We start from the raw sequence: 16,451 nt of genomic DNA, 5'->3' as shown, positions 1-16,451 counted from the left end.
ACCCCGCTGACCTTGGCGGCGTCCCGGGATGACCGGGGGTCAGGGCCGCGGGGTCCTGGGTGGTTGGCAGGTCCCGGGAGGCCGCATGCGCCGGGTCCTCAGTGATGCCCGCGTCTCCCCGCAGCCCGCCGCCCGCAGCCGCCGCCGCCATGCCCTTCTCCAACAGCCACAACACGCTCAAGCTGCGCTTCCCGGCCGAGGACGAGTTCCCCGACCTCAGCAGCCACAACAACCACATGGCCAAGGTGCTGACCCCCGAGCTGTACGCCGAGCTGCGCGCCAAGAGCACGCCGAGCGGCTTCACGCTGGACGACGTCATCCAGACCGGAGTGGACAACCCGGGTACGCGCGCCCGTCCTGGGGCCAGGATGCCGGCGCCTAACCCGCGGGATATCCCCGGGGCCAGCGCCCTCCAGAACGCTCTTCGGCCGGGGTCCCCGCGCCCCCTCTCCTAGCGCAGCCGCAGGGTCCTCGGCTGCTTGCTCAGGCCTGGCAGTGACGTCACTGTCCCCGTTCCGCGTCCCCCCCAGGCCACCCCTATATCATGACCGTGGGCTGCGTGGCGGGCGACGAGGAGTCGTACGACGTGTTCAAGGAGCTCTTTGACCCCATCATCGAGGACCGGCACGGCGGCTACAAGCCGGGCGACGAGCACAAGACTGACCTCAACCCCGACAACCTGCAGGTGCGGGGCTGCCCGGGTGGCGGGAGGGCTGGGTGGGGGGTGTCCCGGGGCTCACCCCCGCTCGGCCCTCAGGGCGGCGACGACCTGGACCCCAACTACGTGCTGAGCTCGCGCGTGCGCACCGGCCGCAGCATCCGCGGCTTCTGCCTTCCCCCGCACTGCAGCCGCGGGGAGCGCCGCGCCATCGAGAAGCTGGCGGTGGAAGGTAGGGGTCGGCGGCCAAGCCGCCTCCGCGTCCGCGTCCCTGTTCCCGGACCCGCCCCGGCTTGTTTACCAGTCACCCGAGCCTCCGCCGCGGCCGCCGCGTTCTTATCGGCGCGTGCGGTCCGGTTTCCCCGAGATGGGGGGCGGGCGCCCGACGGGGTCGCCGCCCGGGCCGCGTGGACTGCTCTCCCACGGGGCTGGGCGCGCGTGGGGAGGTCGCGGGCCCGTGAAGCCGGAGCGGGGTGGGGCCGGAGCCGGCGGCCTGTGCCCTGAGCGCGCCCCTCCGCAGCGCTGTCGAGCTTGGATGGCGACCTGGCCGGCAGGTACTACGCACTCAAGAGCATGACCGACGCGGAGCAGCAGCAGCTCATTGACGACCACTTTCTCTTCGACAAACCCGTGTCGCCCCTGCTGCTGGCCTCCGGCATGGCTCGCGACTGGCCGGACGCCCGTGGTATCTGGTGCGTGCCTTCTCCCCTCCCCCTCCCGCGCGGCTCCCCCCCGCCCTGCGCCCTGCCCCCACCGACGCCTAGGAGCAAGAGGGAGGGGCAGCGCTCCTCGGACAGGTTTGGAGCCGCCTAGGCTTCGTCGCAGGTGACCTTGACCGCGCAGGCAGGTTTGTAGAGACCGAGCCGAGGAAGGCTTCAGCCTCGGGATCTTAGGGGTGGGGGACAGGTCGTGTTGACGTCTCTCCTTCACCCTCCTCTTGGGAGCTCTAGCTCCTTGTTTTTCTCACCCGCTTCCCCGCTCCGGGACTGCCAGGTGCTGCGTGACGCAGATGCTTCCCCGTGGGGATGGGGGAGGGTTTACAGCCTCCCGCTCCCACTGTCTGCGTAGGGCCGCCTTCTCTGCCCAGAAACGGTGCTTTCCCTGGGGGGCTGTCCTGGCTGCCCAGTGTTTCTTACCTCCTAGGTAGGGGACCTTGCCCCCGCCCCCAGCACCCTGCCCCAGCACATGACTGGCAGGATGGGGTGCCGATCAGGGCTTTCTTAACCCTTTCTGCCACCCTCCCCCCCCAGTGTGATAGGGCTGGAGTCCCCGGTGCAGCTGAAAGGAGCCCCTCCAGGACTTTGCGGAGGTCCTCGGGCCTGACGACCCCCTATAGATTTTTTCTGGCTGTGCCCTAAGACCACGGTTGGAGGCAGTGGCTTGACTGTGCCCCTCCCCCCAGGCACAATGACAACAAGACCTTCCTGGTGTGGATCAATGAGGAGGACCACCTGCGGGTCATCTCCATGCAGAAGGGGGGCGACATGAAGGAGGTGTTCACCCGCTTCTGCAACGGCCTCACCCAGGTCAGGCCTGGGCATCTGCAGCCGGGCTGGCTTGGGCAGAGACAGGGTGCCCTACCAGGGTCACTGGGGAGCCCAGGTCTCAGTCACCGTAGGGTCCTGTCAGGGGCTTCTGGGTCCCAACTGGTCCCTTACGGGGAGGGCTGTCTCACCAGACCTCCCCTGTCACCCCTTCTCCACCTCCAGATTGAAACACTCTTCAAGTCTAAGAACTACGAGTTCATGTGGAATCCTCACCTGGGCTACATACTCACCTGCCCATCCAACCTGGGCACAGGGCTGCGGGCAGGTGTGCACATCAAGCTGCCCCACCTGGGCAAGCATGAGAAGTTCTCTGAGGTGCTCAAGAGGCTGCGGCTTCAGAAGCGAGGCACAGGTGAGTGAGGCAGGGACTGCCAGCAGCTCTCTCCCCTGGGGCAGTCCCCCCACTCCAGCCCTGCTGACCTGGCTGTCTCCCCAGGCGGTGTGGACACGGCTGCTGTGGGTGGGGTCTTCGACGTCTCCAACGCAGACCGCCTGGGCTTCTCAGAGGTGGAGCTGGTGCAGATGGTGGTGGATGGTGTGAAGCTGCTCATTGAGATGGAACAGAGGCTGGAGCAAGGCCAGGCCATTGACGACCTCGTGCCGGCCCAGAAGTGAAGCCCCGGCCTGCATCTGTCACCACCACCAGCCCTGCTGCTTCCTAACTTATTGTCCGGGCAGTGCCCACCACGCACCCTTGATGTTCGCCGCCTGGCGGCTGAGCCCTTAGCCTCGCTGTAGAGACTTCTGTCGCCCTTGGTAGAGTTTATTTTTGTGATGGCTAAGATGTTGCTGATGCTGAAATAAACTAGGGTTTTGGCCTGCCCCGAGTCCGAGTCTGAGTGCTGCCTCCCTTCCCAGGGGCAGCCTGGGCCCAGCCACCAGGCCACGGGGGCCCGAGTCCCCAGCCTGCCCTCAGCACTTCGCTTTCTGTAAGACGCGACAGTCATCAGGAGGCCGCTGTGCCCACCCAGTCCTATCCCATGAATCCCTTCTGGCCATCCTACTTGGCTTCCTTGCAGGCCTGGGGTGGGCTGGGGGGAGGGCCAAGGAGAGGGAGGAGCTCCAGGGTGGCAGAGCCCCAATCTGAACATCTAAGGACATCTGGGCCTGGAGGGTGGAGCCTGGCACTTTGCTCAGCCCCATCTCGCAGAGTGGGGGAGGTGTGGACCCTGTGAGGGGAGTGGCAGGACCCCTGAAACTTGACACTTTTCTGTGCCTCCCCCCACCCCCCGAGAGTCCCCCATCCTTGGCATCCTGGCAGCATCTCCCTGCCTCTCCTGTCCTCCCCAACACCTACTCTATCTGTGAAACGATCCCTCCCCTCCCTCCCAACCTCCTCAGGCTGCAGCCCCCACCCCCCTCCCCTGTCCCTCCAGTCCCTTCCAGGAAGGCCCGGGCCTCACGTCCCTCTTCCTGTGGCCTCCTCTCCGAGACCCTCCTGTGCCGCCTGGCCTCCCATGCTGGGGCCAATCATAGGGTCCCTGGCCAGGAGGCAGATGGGGGCTGTTCTTGGTCTGTTTCCCAGTCCCTCCCCAGCTGCCACTGTCCCTGACTGGTTTCTCGGGGCCCTACCACAAAGTGGGCACCCTGAGGGACACCCCAGGGCTTGGGGAGCCGAGGTGGGTGCAGTGAGCCAGCCAGGGCCCCGCTGTCTTCTTTCTCTAGCTCCTCAACTCTGTGGACAGTCTGTGCTGCCACCTGCTGGCCGGGACCACCTCTGTCCTGCCACTCCGCCCCCACCAGGGTCTGGGGCACCCCAACTCCTCAAGCTTGGGCCAGGCAGGCCTTGTTCTCTCTAGGTTACCCTGTGACTGAGAGCAGCTGGGCATGGCCTCTGCGCCCACCGCATCCTGGGCTAGGCACTTTCGCACACTAAAGTTGGTGCTCTTGGGTCCTGGCCTGGGGAAGCTGGTCAACCCAGACACTGGGGCTCAGGACAAGCGGGTTGGGGGACTGCAGAGGAGCAGCAGGAGCAGGAGGTGCGTCCTGGCATCTGCTTCAGTGGCCGGGCTTGGTCTGAGGGGCCCGTGCAGGTGGTGTCCAGGCTGGGGCGGGGCGAGGGACCAGAGACCGGACACCTGGGAGGGCTGGCCCCTGGGGCACCGGCTGGCAGAGAGGCGATCTCTGCAGTCACCCTTTGGGTCCTGGGTTGACCAGCCTGGGAGCTGAGGACCAGTTCTGGGCCCACCCTTTGGCCAGGCCAGCGGCACCCATTAGACAAGGCTCCCCTTTTCTTGGCTTCGGTTCACCCCTCCAGCCAGTGGGGGCTGGGCCAGGCCACATGGTGCTTCGTAGACTGTGGGAGAAAGCGCGGCGCTCCGCGCGCAAGGCCTTGCCCTGCAGAGGGGAGGCTGAGGGCGGCGCGGGCAGGAGACACAGCAGCGGGAAGCCCTCCCCGGGCTGGTCCTTGAGCTGCCATCTTGCTGTGTCGCCGCCATCTGAGGCCCTGCTGTGCCCCATGAGCGGCGCGGTGACTGTACGCGGGCCTCGGGCTTCCTGGCCGTGTCCATCTGTGCCCCCTCCGCTCGGGCTTCGCCTGGGGCACGGGCCCTGGGGTGCACAAGCTCCCAAGGGGCCTGTAAGGCAGGCACCTCACTTCTGGCCTGATGGAAGGTTTCAGGACACCCCTTCCACTGTCCAGAATACCAGGTGCGGCCGCCCAGGAACAGCGAGCCAGGCCAAATGCCCTGACACTTCAGTCACCCGACGCAGGCCTCATCACGTGGCTCAGGAAGGCCGAGTGGCCACGGCCCGAGCCCCGCCCTCTTCACCGAGGCCCAGGTGGGGCACACGCCACACAGCTCTGGGCCCCTCAGGAACCTGGTCACACAAGCAGACCCCCAGGCGGAGAAGGCCCTGCTCCCCGGGGCCCCGTGGGGCGGGCTCAGAGCTACTCCTGACTTGACACCAAGGCTGCTGTCCAGGCCACTGTCCTACCCACGCTCCGCCCTCTGCCTCACCCTGACCCCTCATTTCCTCTCGCTGTACTGAGCAAGCTCCTTCCGGGAGGCCTGTCGGCCGTCCTTGGACCCTCTGACCAGCGTCCCCATCACCTCCCCTTTCCTCTGGATTTGAGACCTTCGAACAGGGCGAGTTTAATTGTCCTTGAAATCACGGCCAAGCATGGGACAGCTAAGCAACACCCGGCCACACGCCGCCGCACACACCGTTTCTCATTCACTGTCTCGCGTGGAGTACACCGAGCAGCGACCCTGACAGCACTCCGGCCTCACTGCCACTGCCAGCTACGAAGGAGCCCACTGCCTGGTTTCAGAGCCGCAGCCCACGGACATCCGGGCGGGACCATCGCGTAGGGGCCCCGTCCCTGGGCACTGCCGGGCGCTGAGCTGCATCCCCGGGTCTCCAGCTTCCAGGTACCAGCGGTATTTACCCGCCCCTGCGACCATGGAGTGTCCCCAGACACCGTCAAGTGCCCTGAGGACCAGAATTGCCCGTCCCTCTGAGAAACACTGCCCTGCAGAAATCCTTAAGAAACATAATTACTGAGAACGGGGACGAAGTGGTCCCGGCTGCCGGGTGAAAAGCCAGGACGCCCGCATCAGAGGTGCCAGGCGGGCGTCCCCGACCGTGCGGAGACTCCGCCAGCGAGATGCCGACTCGCTTAAAAAAGTCGAGCTGTCAAACCTGGTTATAAAACAGCTTGTACTGGGATCCCACACAGAACATGCGTGGAAAAGCCGAGAACAGTGGTGGCTGTGGGTGGCGGGGTAACAGGTGATGTCCTGCTTTAAACTTTATTTTCCAAATTTTCTACAGTGAACATGTAGCACTTATATAAGCTGAACCCAATTCTTTTTTTAGGTGTTTTTAAAAAATGCTTTAATGTGTCACAGTTTGTGGGAGACCACTGAGGCAGCAGGACTTTGCTGTCACCGCTCATTTGTTCTGTTTGGATTGATCGCCACTCCAGGGTGGGGGGAACTGAGGCTCAGAGAGGAGAGAGGACTGGTGAGGGTCACCAGTGAGGCTCCCTGACTTTCTGGGATATTCTGGCCCTGAGTGTGCAGTGTGAAGACGCACCGTCGCCTGACGGTGGCTCAGCCTGCATTTCCAGGTGGTGCACCTGTCACAGCGTCCCGGGGGCCGTGCAGAGCACTCACGTGGACTCCCAGTCAATTTCCTTTTCCACAGGTAACAAAGTGGAACGATCGTCTGATGGCAAGGAGTCATCTTTCAAGCTGTGAGGTCTCCACGAAGCAGGGGACAGCATTTCAGCTGGGAGAAGCGAGGCTTTTGACATGTGACTTGGAGGACAAAAACCCTGGTTCCCAAGTCGGCCTGGAGGCTTTCTGCGGGCGCCATTCCCGGTCTGGCCTCTTCCCACCTCCTCCCGGCCGCCTTTGCGGAAGCGGCTCTGCTTTGCTGAGGGCACAGAGAGGTGAAGGCGTTCGCGTGGGTTCAAGAAGTCCTGACTTTCACACCTTTCTCAGAGGTAAGGGCTTGTCAAAATTTAAGGCAAGACCCAGAAAAGCTGGAAGTCCTCCGGCTCCTCCGGCTCCTCCGGTTCCGACTCTGCAGCAGCCGCTGGTGCCCAGCAGGTGCTCTCCCCTCCGCTTCCATAACAGGACCTAGCTCTGCGCCCGGTGTGTGGCTGCCCAGCCAGAGCGCCATGTTTCCAAGACACCCCGCAGTGGCCGTGGTCACAGAATCAAACGCTCCAGAGGCCATCTTGGAATGCGAGGACAAGGCCATCCAAGCCTGGCGGGTGGCGCGCCTCCATGTGCACAGACACGTGTGGTGGCCGGCAGTACTCCTGACTTGGCGATGGGGACTGGCGCTGGGCCCCTGCTAGGCGCCGCTGGTCCGCTGGGGGTCCTGCAGGGCTTGGAAGGGAAGCAGTCCAGGAGTTTAGCTGGAACTGAGACCAGTGGCTCCAGAAACTATGGCCTTGGGCACCTGCCACACCAGCGTGCACTCGGGATGGCACATGCCAGGCCCGAGATTGAGGGCCGAGGCCCCAACGTGTCCCGACCTGTCTTCCTTCGCCGTCTCGATCTAACCCGGGGCGCCCTTCCGCACGTCTGCTCTCTGCTCCCCACGCTCTGCCCTGCCCGCCCCAAGCCCCGGGCCCACCTCGGCCCAAGTCCCCAGGGAACAGTTCCCTGCCTGCCCCAGCCCTCCGCGTGGGAAGGCTCTCACTCGTCCCATCACTCTCGGGAGTGACCCTGCATCCCTCTCCCGTCACACGGCTGTTTTGCCATCGACCTTATGAGACACGCAGGTTATGAGGTCAAGCTCTGGGTCTCCCCCATTCATCCCAACCCACGCCAGCTGGGCCGCACCCATTACTGGTCTGGGTGTTACCACACGCCCAGGGTACTCCAGAATCACACAGCTTAGCTAAAAAACAAAACTTCTATTAAATTTTCACTAAAATAGGAAACCTAGCTTTGTCAATCATTTTGACCCAAACTGCTCACCGCATTAAGTTGTGCTTCAAATTCATTACTTTCAAAAAGAAATAATAAGGTGTTACATAATCACCCACACATAAAATTGTTGACACTGTGCTCGATAAGGGCCACCCACGCTGCTGCGGTGCACGTCACGGCCACAGTGTCGGGGCAGAGGGAGGCTGGAAGGGGGATGAAGGTGCGGCCTGCCTTCCTCTGTGCCCTGGCCTCGAGCACATGTGACGACAGGACTGTCTTTCCCAGCCCAGTTCTAGTACTTGGGTTCAATTTATTGATGACGTACTAGGAAATGCGGCCCAGCGCAATGTGCCTGCACACGAGTGACACCAGGACAAAAGGTATAGAGCACAGCCTCCCCGGCTAACTGGACTTCCCCCGACTGTGGACAGGCCAAGAGCCACAGGACGAGCCCATCACGGTTCTCCAGAGTCCGAGAGCGTGGCGAGAGGGCCCGGGGCGCGGGCAGCGGGCTCAGCCAAGCTGGGTGTTGAGGAGGGGAAGCTGGCCTGAGGTCACGAGCAGAGGAGGAACTAACTGGAGCAGTGCCCAGAACACGCAGCTCCCAGTGTCAGAGGATGGCTCTCAGGAGGCCCTGTACCGGCAGACTCCCGGGGCGCAGCCGTGCACATGACTGCATGTGCTCCTGCTTCCCGGCTCATTCCCATGCAACACATGCCTGCCCGGGGAACGCATCACACCCACCCACGCTGCTGGCACGTGCTCCCAGGGGAGGCAAGCCGGTGCAGACCGCGCCCGGAAGGAGCCGCGTGCCAGGCACCCCACGCCAGGACGCCTCCTCGCTGGTCTCCGGACCTGTCTTCCCAGTGCAGCGGGGTCTGGTCTGGTCTGGCGGCAGCATAACTCTACCCCGAAGCCTGCCAGGTCACCCTCTAAGGAAGAGTCAGGCCAAAAAGTCCCCTTAATAGAGACACGTTGTATGAGACACACTTTACTGGGACAGTGACGAGACAGCCTGTCCAGCCCCATCACCGCCCCCGCTGTCTTCCCTTTGCACGCACTGATCCCTCCTGTTTTGCTGAGCAGACTCGGGGGTGCTTCCGGCTGTACCTGTCACCTGTACCCGCCTCCCCAACCCAAACTGGCTTCCTGCTCGGCCTTGAGCCCCGGGGTTCCTTTGCCAGCACTGGCCATACCAGGTTTCAGGACCGTGTCTGCATCCTTCTCCCTGTGAGGATGAGCTTCTGGAAGACACGGGTTTTACCTGCTTTATTTCTGGATCCCCACAGCTCAGCGCAGCGCCCTCCCAGAATAGCTGCCTCACCCTAACCTGCCCGAAAGGTGCATGTCGAGGAACGAACATGTGAACAGTGATGAAAATTCTTTATGTCTTGTCCTGAAGCACCTGAAAAGGACCGGGCGGTTTCACTTGGAGAAGCAGAATTCAGGGAGGGAGCACCGTTTTCATCTTCGAGTACCTGAGCGTTGACTAGTGAAAGCTCCCAAGAGCGGGGGACACCCGGGGTGGCACGAGAAGCTGCCCAGCACGGTTCCCCAGCTCCCTGGGCTGCGCGTGTGTGAGCACCCTGGCACTGGGGGCCCGGGCAGAGGCCGGGAGGCTCCTGCTGAGCAGCTCCCCCCCACCCCAACCCCGCTGCCTGGGGGCTGAATCCTGGAATGCTGGCTCAAAATAACGCGTGGAGGTGGCTTCAGTGGGCGGGGTGGAGAGGAGCGAGCAGGAAGCACAAAAGGCACCGGGGGGGAGAGGGGGGGAGAGCCTCGGCAGATCAGCTGTCTCTTTTCTCACGGACACCCCCACATGGGCCCGTACTCATCGCCCCCCCTGGGTAATATGTTTCGCCACTGCTAGAAACCACTGGAATGAATGTCCAGGGAGCTGGAAAAAGACGTGAGAACCTCAGAATTTGTAACCAATCAACCCAACCACACAAACAGCAGCAAAAACAAGCAGCAAAAACAGATCAACAAAGGAACGGAACCAAAGCCAACGGCGGCAGAAGGTAAAAACAGAGCAACAAAGGAACGGAACCAAAGCCAACGGCGGCAGAAGTGCACAGTGTAGCCCCATTTCCCTCCCTGTATCCTGGGACCCAGGTCCTCTTAGTGGGTGGCAGTCCAGTCTCGGCCCTGAGGTGACCCCTCTGGGGACCAGCTTCCCTAGCTCTAGTGGGAGGCGCAAGCAGGTCCACAAATCGGGACCTGCTCGCAGGTCTCACCTCTTGGTTTGCTGACTGTGACACAGCACACAGCGGTGAAGGCAACGTTGACGCCCATGACTCTAACCTTCGGACTGGACACCAGGCTGCTATTTAACAGGCCGAAATCCAAACACTGCACTGACTGCGTGACTGTGCTGTGGGACGCAGGTTAAGGCACTAAGCCAAGTGTTTTAACATCTGATGGCAAATGCCATCTGAGGCAGGACCCACCCGTCCTCCCGCAGCACTCACCGAGGCCCTGCATGGCCTGCACCCGACTACGCTGCACGGCACAAGGGCATCGGCTGGACAGGCAGCTCCGTGAAGAGAGCACGCCCCCGTGGCCCACGTGAGGCCCGAGCCTCGGCAGCACAGTAGGGCGGGCACAAGGGCCGCTGGAGGCGGACGCACGGCGGTAACGGCGCCAGCGGAAGCCGCCACGCCGCCTCGTGCTTCCTAGGGATCTCCCGCCCGGCATGACTGTCATTACTGCCACGTGGACACTCCGTGCTGTGTATCGAGCTCTACTCTAGGTACTTGGGGTGCAGGTGAAAAAAAGACAAAAACCCGTGCCTCATGGGGCTCACACTCTAGTAAGAGCAAGGGAGGGAGAAGGACGTGACAGACAAAATGTTTGTAAATGACGTCGACTGCTTGTGTCATAGGAGCAGCAGGCAGAGGGGACAGAGCCAGGCCAGCAGGGAGAGCTGGGTACGACTTTAAACATGCGGGCCCCCTTCAGAAGCCAGCAGGGAGAGCTGGGTACGACTTTAAACATGATGGCCAGGGTGGGCCCCCTTCAGAAGGAGCGGTGAGCAGAACCTGGCAGGCAGGGAGGGCGCCATTGCCTCCTGCCTGCGTCTTACACCAGGCTCCTCCTGCTGCTCCCTGTCCTCTGGGAATGTGGCAGAGGCTCGGGGCCAGGGCTGTGGTGGCATAGGCCTGTCAGCTTTCCTAACGGCAGGCTCCGAGGCCAGCACCCTGCATCTTGCAGACCGCGGGACTTTCCTTCTGGAGCCTCTGCTGAGAGGGCTGCGCCCCCTCCCGAGGACCAGAGAGTCCACACTGGTCCTGGTCTTTGTGCCTTGGGCCAGTTGGCAGCAGGGAGCAGAGAGCTGGCCGTGTCCTTGTTCAAAAAGACCTGCCCATTTGAGCAGCAGGGTTCACTCACACCTGCCGGGTGCCCTGCTCTGTACCTGCCGTCTGGGGGACCCTGCCACCCACTGAGGGTGGCGAATCATGACCACCACGCTGACTTTCTAGAAGAGAAAACCCGAGGTCATGAGGCTGTGGTCTGGAAAGCAGGCTGCCTGGGTCAAGGGGGCACACCTCAGCCATGAGGCCACACCGCCTACTTTACCTTTAAGCAGGGCTCGGACGTCCCGCTGGAGTGGATCCCGAGGGGTCCTCCTTGGGAACACAGACTCGAGGTGTGACCCATGGGGCAGGCTGGGCACCGCCGCCTGGCTGGGCATACTGCTCGGCGGACCTTTCCTGCTTGCGTCCACAGAGATCTCCTTGCCATGTCCACTCTGCTCCCGAGAGCCACCCACACAAGCTGGCTTCCTCCTTGAGGGCCTGGCCCAAACATGAAGGCAGGCAGGCCTCCGACCCCCGGCCCCGTTCTGCTCTCCACGGCTCTGACCTCCCCAGCTCGTCCCTCCGATCGCTTCTCCCCCTCGCGTGGTTCCCCTTCCTGCGGACCCGAGAGGCCCAGGTGCCCTGCCTGAGCTCTTTCTGACCTGAGGATGACGACGCTGCTGTGACATTTACCATCCTGAATCTCACCCATGGCCTGGCCACTGCCACCACACCACATGGCGAGCAGTGCCTTTGAGGAAGTGTCACCTCTGCCTGGGTTCTAGTCTCCCAAAGTGGCAAACCAAATACCAAAGCTGTTGGACTCTTGTCCTCCTGACTGGCGAGGACACTGGGGTTCTACTCAGGGACGGTCACTCTGGACTCACTTGTACACTGTTAGGAAGTGTCCGTCCCTTCCCACTGCTCCCTTCAAGAGCAACCACTTCCCCCCATAAAGACCTCATGGCAAATACACAAAACAAGCCCAAAAAGGGAAGTTCTAGGCCCTTCTATCCCAGCCCTCCTCACTCCTGACCACGTTTCCGACAGCCTTCTTGCCTGGACCTCCCTCACAGACCCACCTCGTCCCTGTGGCTCCCTGGTGTTGCTCACAGCAGCGGCAGCCGCTCGAGGAGCCCAAGGTCACCGCTCATCACTCACTGAGCGGGACTGCCGGGACAGGGCATCCCGGGGACGGTTTCCATAGCAACAGGAAGGTGTGCATAATGCACATGGGAGATTTTCCTCCTAAACAGCATCATTCTCTAGGCTTCTGGGGAAACCTATGCTGGGAGACGATCTCAGCCGTGCATCTTTCTAAAGGTCAGTCACGCGCCTTCCGCTCTCCACAGGGTCTTCGCGTTCAGAAACGAAGGACCACCTCAGAGCCGGGCTCACCGTCTTGGTTCCTCAGACTCACCTGACGTGACGAGGGACGTCAGCAGAACGGGAAGACCACCCTTAGCTTCTGGGGCAGGACAACGTTCTGCTGGGCGGGTAAATAAATGCAGCGGCACCGGCCTGCGGCTGCCTCTCCCCGCCTCAGCAGGATTCCAGGGGAGTGGGTGAGGACAAAATGTGGCCTTGTCGTCACTTCTCGAGAGATTTTTCAAGTTCTCTAGAATATTCCTTTTCAAAATTTGTTGTATGCAGAAAAAAAAACACCACACCCTGAGAACGCAGCACCTAACGGAGGGACATGGGCCCCTCGGTAATGGGTGAGATTTCACGGTTTAGCCTCGGTAAGGCAGCGCCACCTATGCTGCCACTTGAAGTCAAAGCAACGCCAATCAGTAACAGAGCCTCTAAATACGACCGACCCAGACTGCTTCTGCCGGTAAATATTGGTCTTATCGACACACGTCCACGTCTCACCGGGCCAGCAATGTGTTAAAATGCAAATGCCACCCTCCACCCACAGCACTCGCTCGAGGCCTTGCGTGGGTCCGCACCCGACTGAGCCGATGGCAGGACATGGGCATCGGCTGGACAGGCAGCAGCTCCGTGAAGAGAGGCCTCCCTCTGCGGGCCCCTGATGCTCTTGACAAATAAGCAGCTGAAAATACCATAAACATTTTTGTCTGCATAAAGAGTGGCCGTTTCACCAGCACACATGCAAAACTAATTTTTCTTAAAGGGATTTAACTTCCAATATACAATTTAAACAAGGCAAACACTCTGAAAAGTGTCCTGGGTTTAAAGACAAGAAGGAACTAGGCTGCAGCCACATCTGCTTGGCGGCACTATGTGTCACCTCCGCCAACTTCTGCAGGGCAACCTGCGGAGGAACCCAAGCGCAGCGAGCTCTACTCCAGAGCGTGTGCTGAAGGGACTGGACTGGGTCTGGGGAGGTAAAGTGCCTGCAGCGCGAGGAAGGGGAGGGATCGACGAATCGATTGATGACCGACCGACCGACCGACCGACGGACCGACGGACCTATCCATCAAATACGGAGAGTCTGAAAGTTCCAGTCAGGTGAAAATCATGTGCTGTAATGTTAGGTCACAGGGCCTAACTCACCTGCTATCGCTCCCGGGCCCGGCTCGGCTCCCAGGCCTCCCCTCCCCGGCCTCTCCTCCCTGGCCTCTCCAGGCGGTGTCCGCCCCAGGCTCAGTGTGGGCGCTCCCCTCTCCTCCGGGGAACTGTCTCCCAGCTTTAACCAGGAACCAGCTGCCCGCAGGGGCTCCCCAGGTCCACCTGCTGTGCACACCTGCCCTCCAACCGGTCTACACCAACCTGCCCATCCTTTCCGCCTCTCAGGCCCAAAATCAGAGTCGCCCTGGCCTCTTCTCACTGCCCATACCCACCTGAGAGCAAATGCAGGTGACTCTTACTTCAGAACATAGCCAGGACCCCACCGCCGTCGCACCGTGCCCGCATCGCGTGCCCGATTACTGCCGGCGACCTCCGAACCGTCCTGGCTCCCCCGGCTCCCTGGATGAACTCGCAGCACAGCTGCCAGGGCCGTCCTCTGAGAGCCCGAGGCCATGCCACTTTCCGGTCTGAGACCCCAGCAGCTCTCACCTCAGAGGAAGACGCGAGTGTGCAGCGGCACTCAAGGCCTGGTTGGCACCTGACCGCACCTCCCACCCGCTCTGCGGGTGACCCCTGCCGGCCACGCTCTGCTCCGGCAGCCCGCCACCCCACTGCCCACTGAACACGGCACTTGCCGGGGCCCCAGAACCTCTGGGATGCCTTGCCCCACGCTGCGGAGCTTTCTGTGGCATTTACCACTCTGTAACATACTAGGCGCCTGACTTACCACTGCTGGCACCGCTGTCCTATTAGAACACATGCTAAGTGACTCCAGTCTTTGTTCTGCCCACAGATGTGCCCATGGCAGACGCAAGTATTTGTGACTGAGCGACTGTCCTGACTTTCTTGCTTTGACCAACAAACCCAGAACCCAGACAGCACAGCAGTCGATGTGGTGATTTCCCTGTGCGAGTGAGGTGGCAACCTGGCCGACGAGTCCACTCTCCCCAGCCAGCCAGCCACGTGGCGCTGGGAAAAAGCCATAGGTCGGATCCAGGGACTGAATTCGGGTCGTGAAAGCGCGAAATTACATACTTCACGGAGCACAAACCCAGAACCGTCAAGACCTGTGTTTCTCCGCACGGGGCGCCGTGCCACTCCCGAGTCCCTTCCTTCTCTGGTCTCTCTGGTCACTCTGGTCACCAGGAGGGCTGTCTTCTCCTTTTGTTGCCTTTGGGGAACAAAGATGCTAGTAATCACAAAATGTCAGGATCCAGGCTGCGGACAAGTGGCCCCGGCCTTCACACGCTTTCCAACGGGTTTCGTTCAGCTTGGTGAAGGCAAAAACACATACTTTTAGTCACTGCCTTAATCTGAGTCTTAAATACAGTACTAGGAGACAATGCGAGATTTTACTGAGAAAAAGTGAATTTTTAATTATCTCGTGAATCTACTTAGAAAAACACACACAAGCAATGTTCACAACTATAAATTTCAACCTTTTGCACTAAAAAACACAAAACAACAAACACGAAACCACAGGCATGAACTGTAAACCTGTAATTGTTATCGACTAGTCTTAAGGTTAATTCTTAGTAGTAATTCGGCATTTTCCTGCTTGGCAATTCTAGCGTTTTAGCACCAAATGGTCTCCCGCAGAGGTACTCGTAACAACTCTGGCTGCCCGGGCAAGGAGATGCTCGCGTGTGCAGCGCTCACACCCACGCGGACGGGAGGCACACAGAGATGGCTGGATGGCACACGCTGACTCTCAGGGCGATGGAAATAAGACAGAGGGCACACGGGTCACACGTCTTTAATGTAGTGCATTCGTAGAAAAAAGGCCAGCTTTCGCTCCCAGGCGTGCTCTCGTCCTTATAGTTTAATATCATGATTTAGAAGATGCAGACGTTATTGCCTAAATATTATTCTATACATTCCCATCAGTGTTCAGGAAAACTGCTACTTAATTTACACCTTAATTACTGGTTACAGCTTTAGCTCGTTGGCAATTTTGGAAGCAATATTTTTGAAAGCTATGGATGTCCCCGATATCCGCTTAAACCGGACCCCGTTCAGAGACAGTCTAGGCAGCTTGCACACCTCCATCTCCCACTGCACGAGGTTCTCTGCGCGCCCGTCGCCGTGGACGCAGAAGAGCAGGAAGCGCTCTCTCTGCTCATAGTCGCAGTTGTTGGCGTCCAGCACTTTGCGGATTTCCCGCATCATGTCACCGGGGTCCATGGCACTGGTGGTCTTCATGCTCCAGGTAAAGCGCAGGGAACGGGGCTTGGCCTCTTTGTTTTCATCCTTTTGCTCGGCGGACACGTTGCGACTGAAACGCACAGTGGCAAGTTTATTTTTAACGGCACGAGAAAGCCCGTCTGTCCTACTCTAGCCGAGCTCACGGCCGACTCCCAACACAGCTGAGAACCGACCTCCACGTCTTTCCTGCGTGGTTCCCATGTGATTATCTTCCCTTTCGAAGAAGTGTTCACCTATTTAGTCCTCCACTGTCTCTCTCAAATCATAAACCACACATGCAGAAAATCTACCTGGCTGTAAAATCCCACCAGCCATGTACTTACTAAATTAAGAATAAGGATTGCTAAACACTACCCTTGGAAACTGGGCAAAGTAGAGAGAGGGCCACGCACCTCCCAGTGCCCAGTGCAGGTGGCCAGGCGCCATCAGGCCCTCTCTACTCAACTCCTCGCAACCTCTGGGTGCCTTAACTGGGACAGACTCAACATGGCTGAAAAGCGCTTCCCTTGTGACCCGCCCGGGGGGCTGAGTGCACAGCTGGGGGTGGAGGGGAGACAAGCTTTCAGTAGTGCCCCTTCCCCATTTTTCCTTCTGTCAATTTAAACTTCTAGTCTAAGCTAAAAAGAATTCTTAAATGACGTTATCTTGCAATGAAAGAAAAATAAAATGCTAAAGCTTATTTGCTGCTGAGTACCCAAATGACTCTCCTGGACATAAACTGTACAGATTCACAAAGCGTTAAGCTGTGGTCCCCACACCCACGAGGTGGTGTCACAGTGGCCCCAGGCATGGATCTCTGGGAACTCAGAATAGG

The 16,451-nt window shown here is 60.1% G+C and overlaps 2 protein-coding genes across 3 annotated transcripts in view; one reads left to right on the top strand and one right to left on the bottom strand.

The window, feature by feature from the left end:
• Positions 1 to 101: 101 nt before the first annotated feature.
• CKB (creatine kinase B) lies at positions 102 to 3,032 on the top strand. Of its 2 annotated transcripts, XM_006925593.2 has the most exons (7): positions 104 to 342; positions 531 to 685; positions 758 to 890; positions 1,179 to 1,350; positions 2,061 to 2,184; positions 2,368 to 2,557; positions 2,642 to 3,032. In XM_006925593.2, exons 1-7 carry the CDS (start codon positions 105 to 107, stop codon positions 2,818 to 2,820), a joined length of 1,191 nt encoding a protein of 396 aa, XP_006925655.2. In that variant the 5' UTR covers position 104; the 3' UTR covers positions 2,821 to 3,032. The 2 variants fall into 2 exon arrangements, with proteins under 2 accessions (XP_015455056.2, XP_006925655.2); XM_015599570.2 differs by having other exon boundaries at positions 102 to 342; positions 531 to 890.
• An 11,750-nt stretch (positions 3,033 to 14,782) lies between these two features.
• Positions 14,783 to 16,451, bottom strand: part of MARK3 (microtubule affinity regulating kinase 3) — a 66,345-nt gene continuing 64,676 nt past the window's right edge. Inside the window, exon 18 of the mRNA XM_025042128.1 lies at positions 14,783 to 15,707. Coding sequence (XP_024897896.1) covers positions 15,362 to 15,707 — 346 coding nt within the window. The 3' untranslated portion in view covers positions 14,783 to 15,361. The remainder of the gene's footprint in view (positions 15,708 to 16,451) is intronic.

The sequence above is a fragment of the Pteropus alecto genome, unplaced genomic scaffold (assembly GCF_000325575.1).
Source record: "Pteropus alecto unplaced genomic scaffold, ASM32557v1 scaffold8, whole genome shotgun sequence".
NCBI classification, from domain to species: Eukaryota; Metazoa; Chordata; class Mammalia; order Chiroptera; family Pteropodidae; genus Pteropus; species Pteropus alecto.
This window is presented reverse-complemented; position numbering and strand designations above follow the sequence as displayed.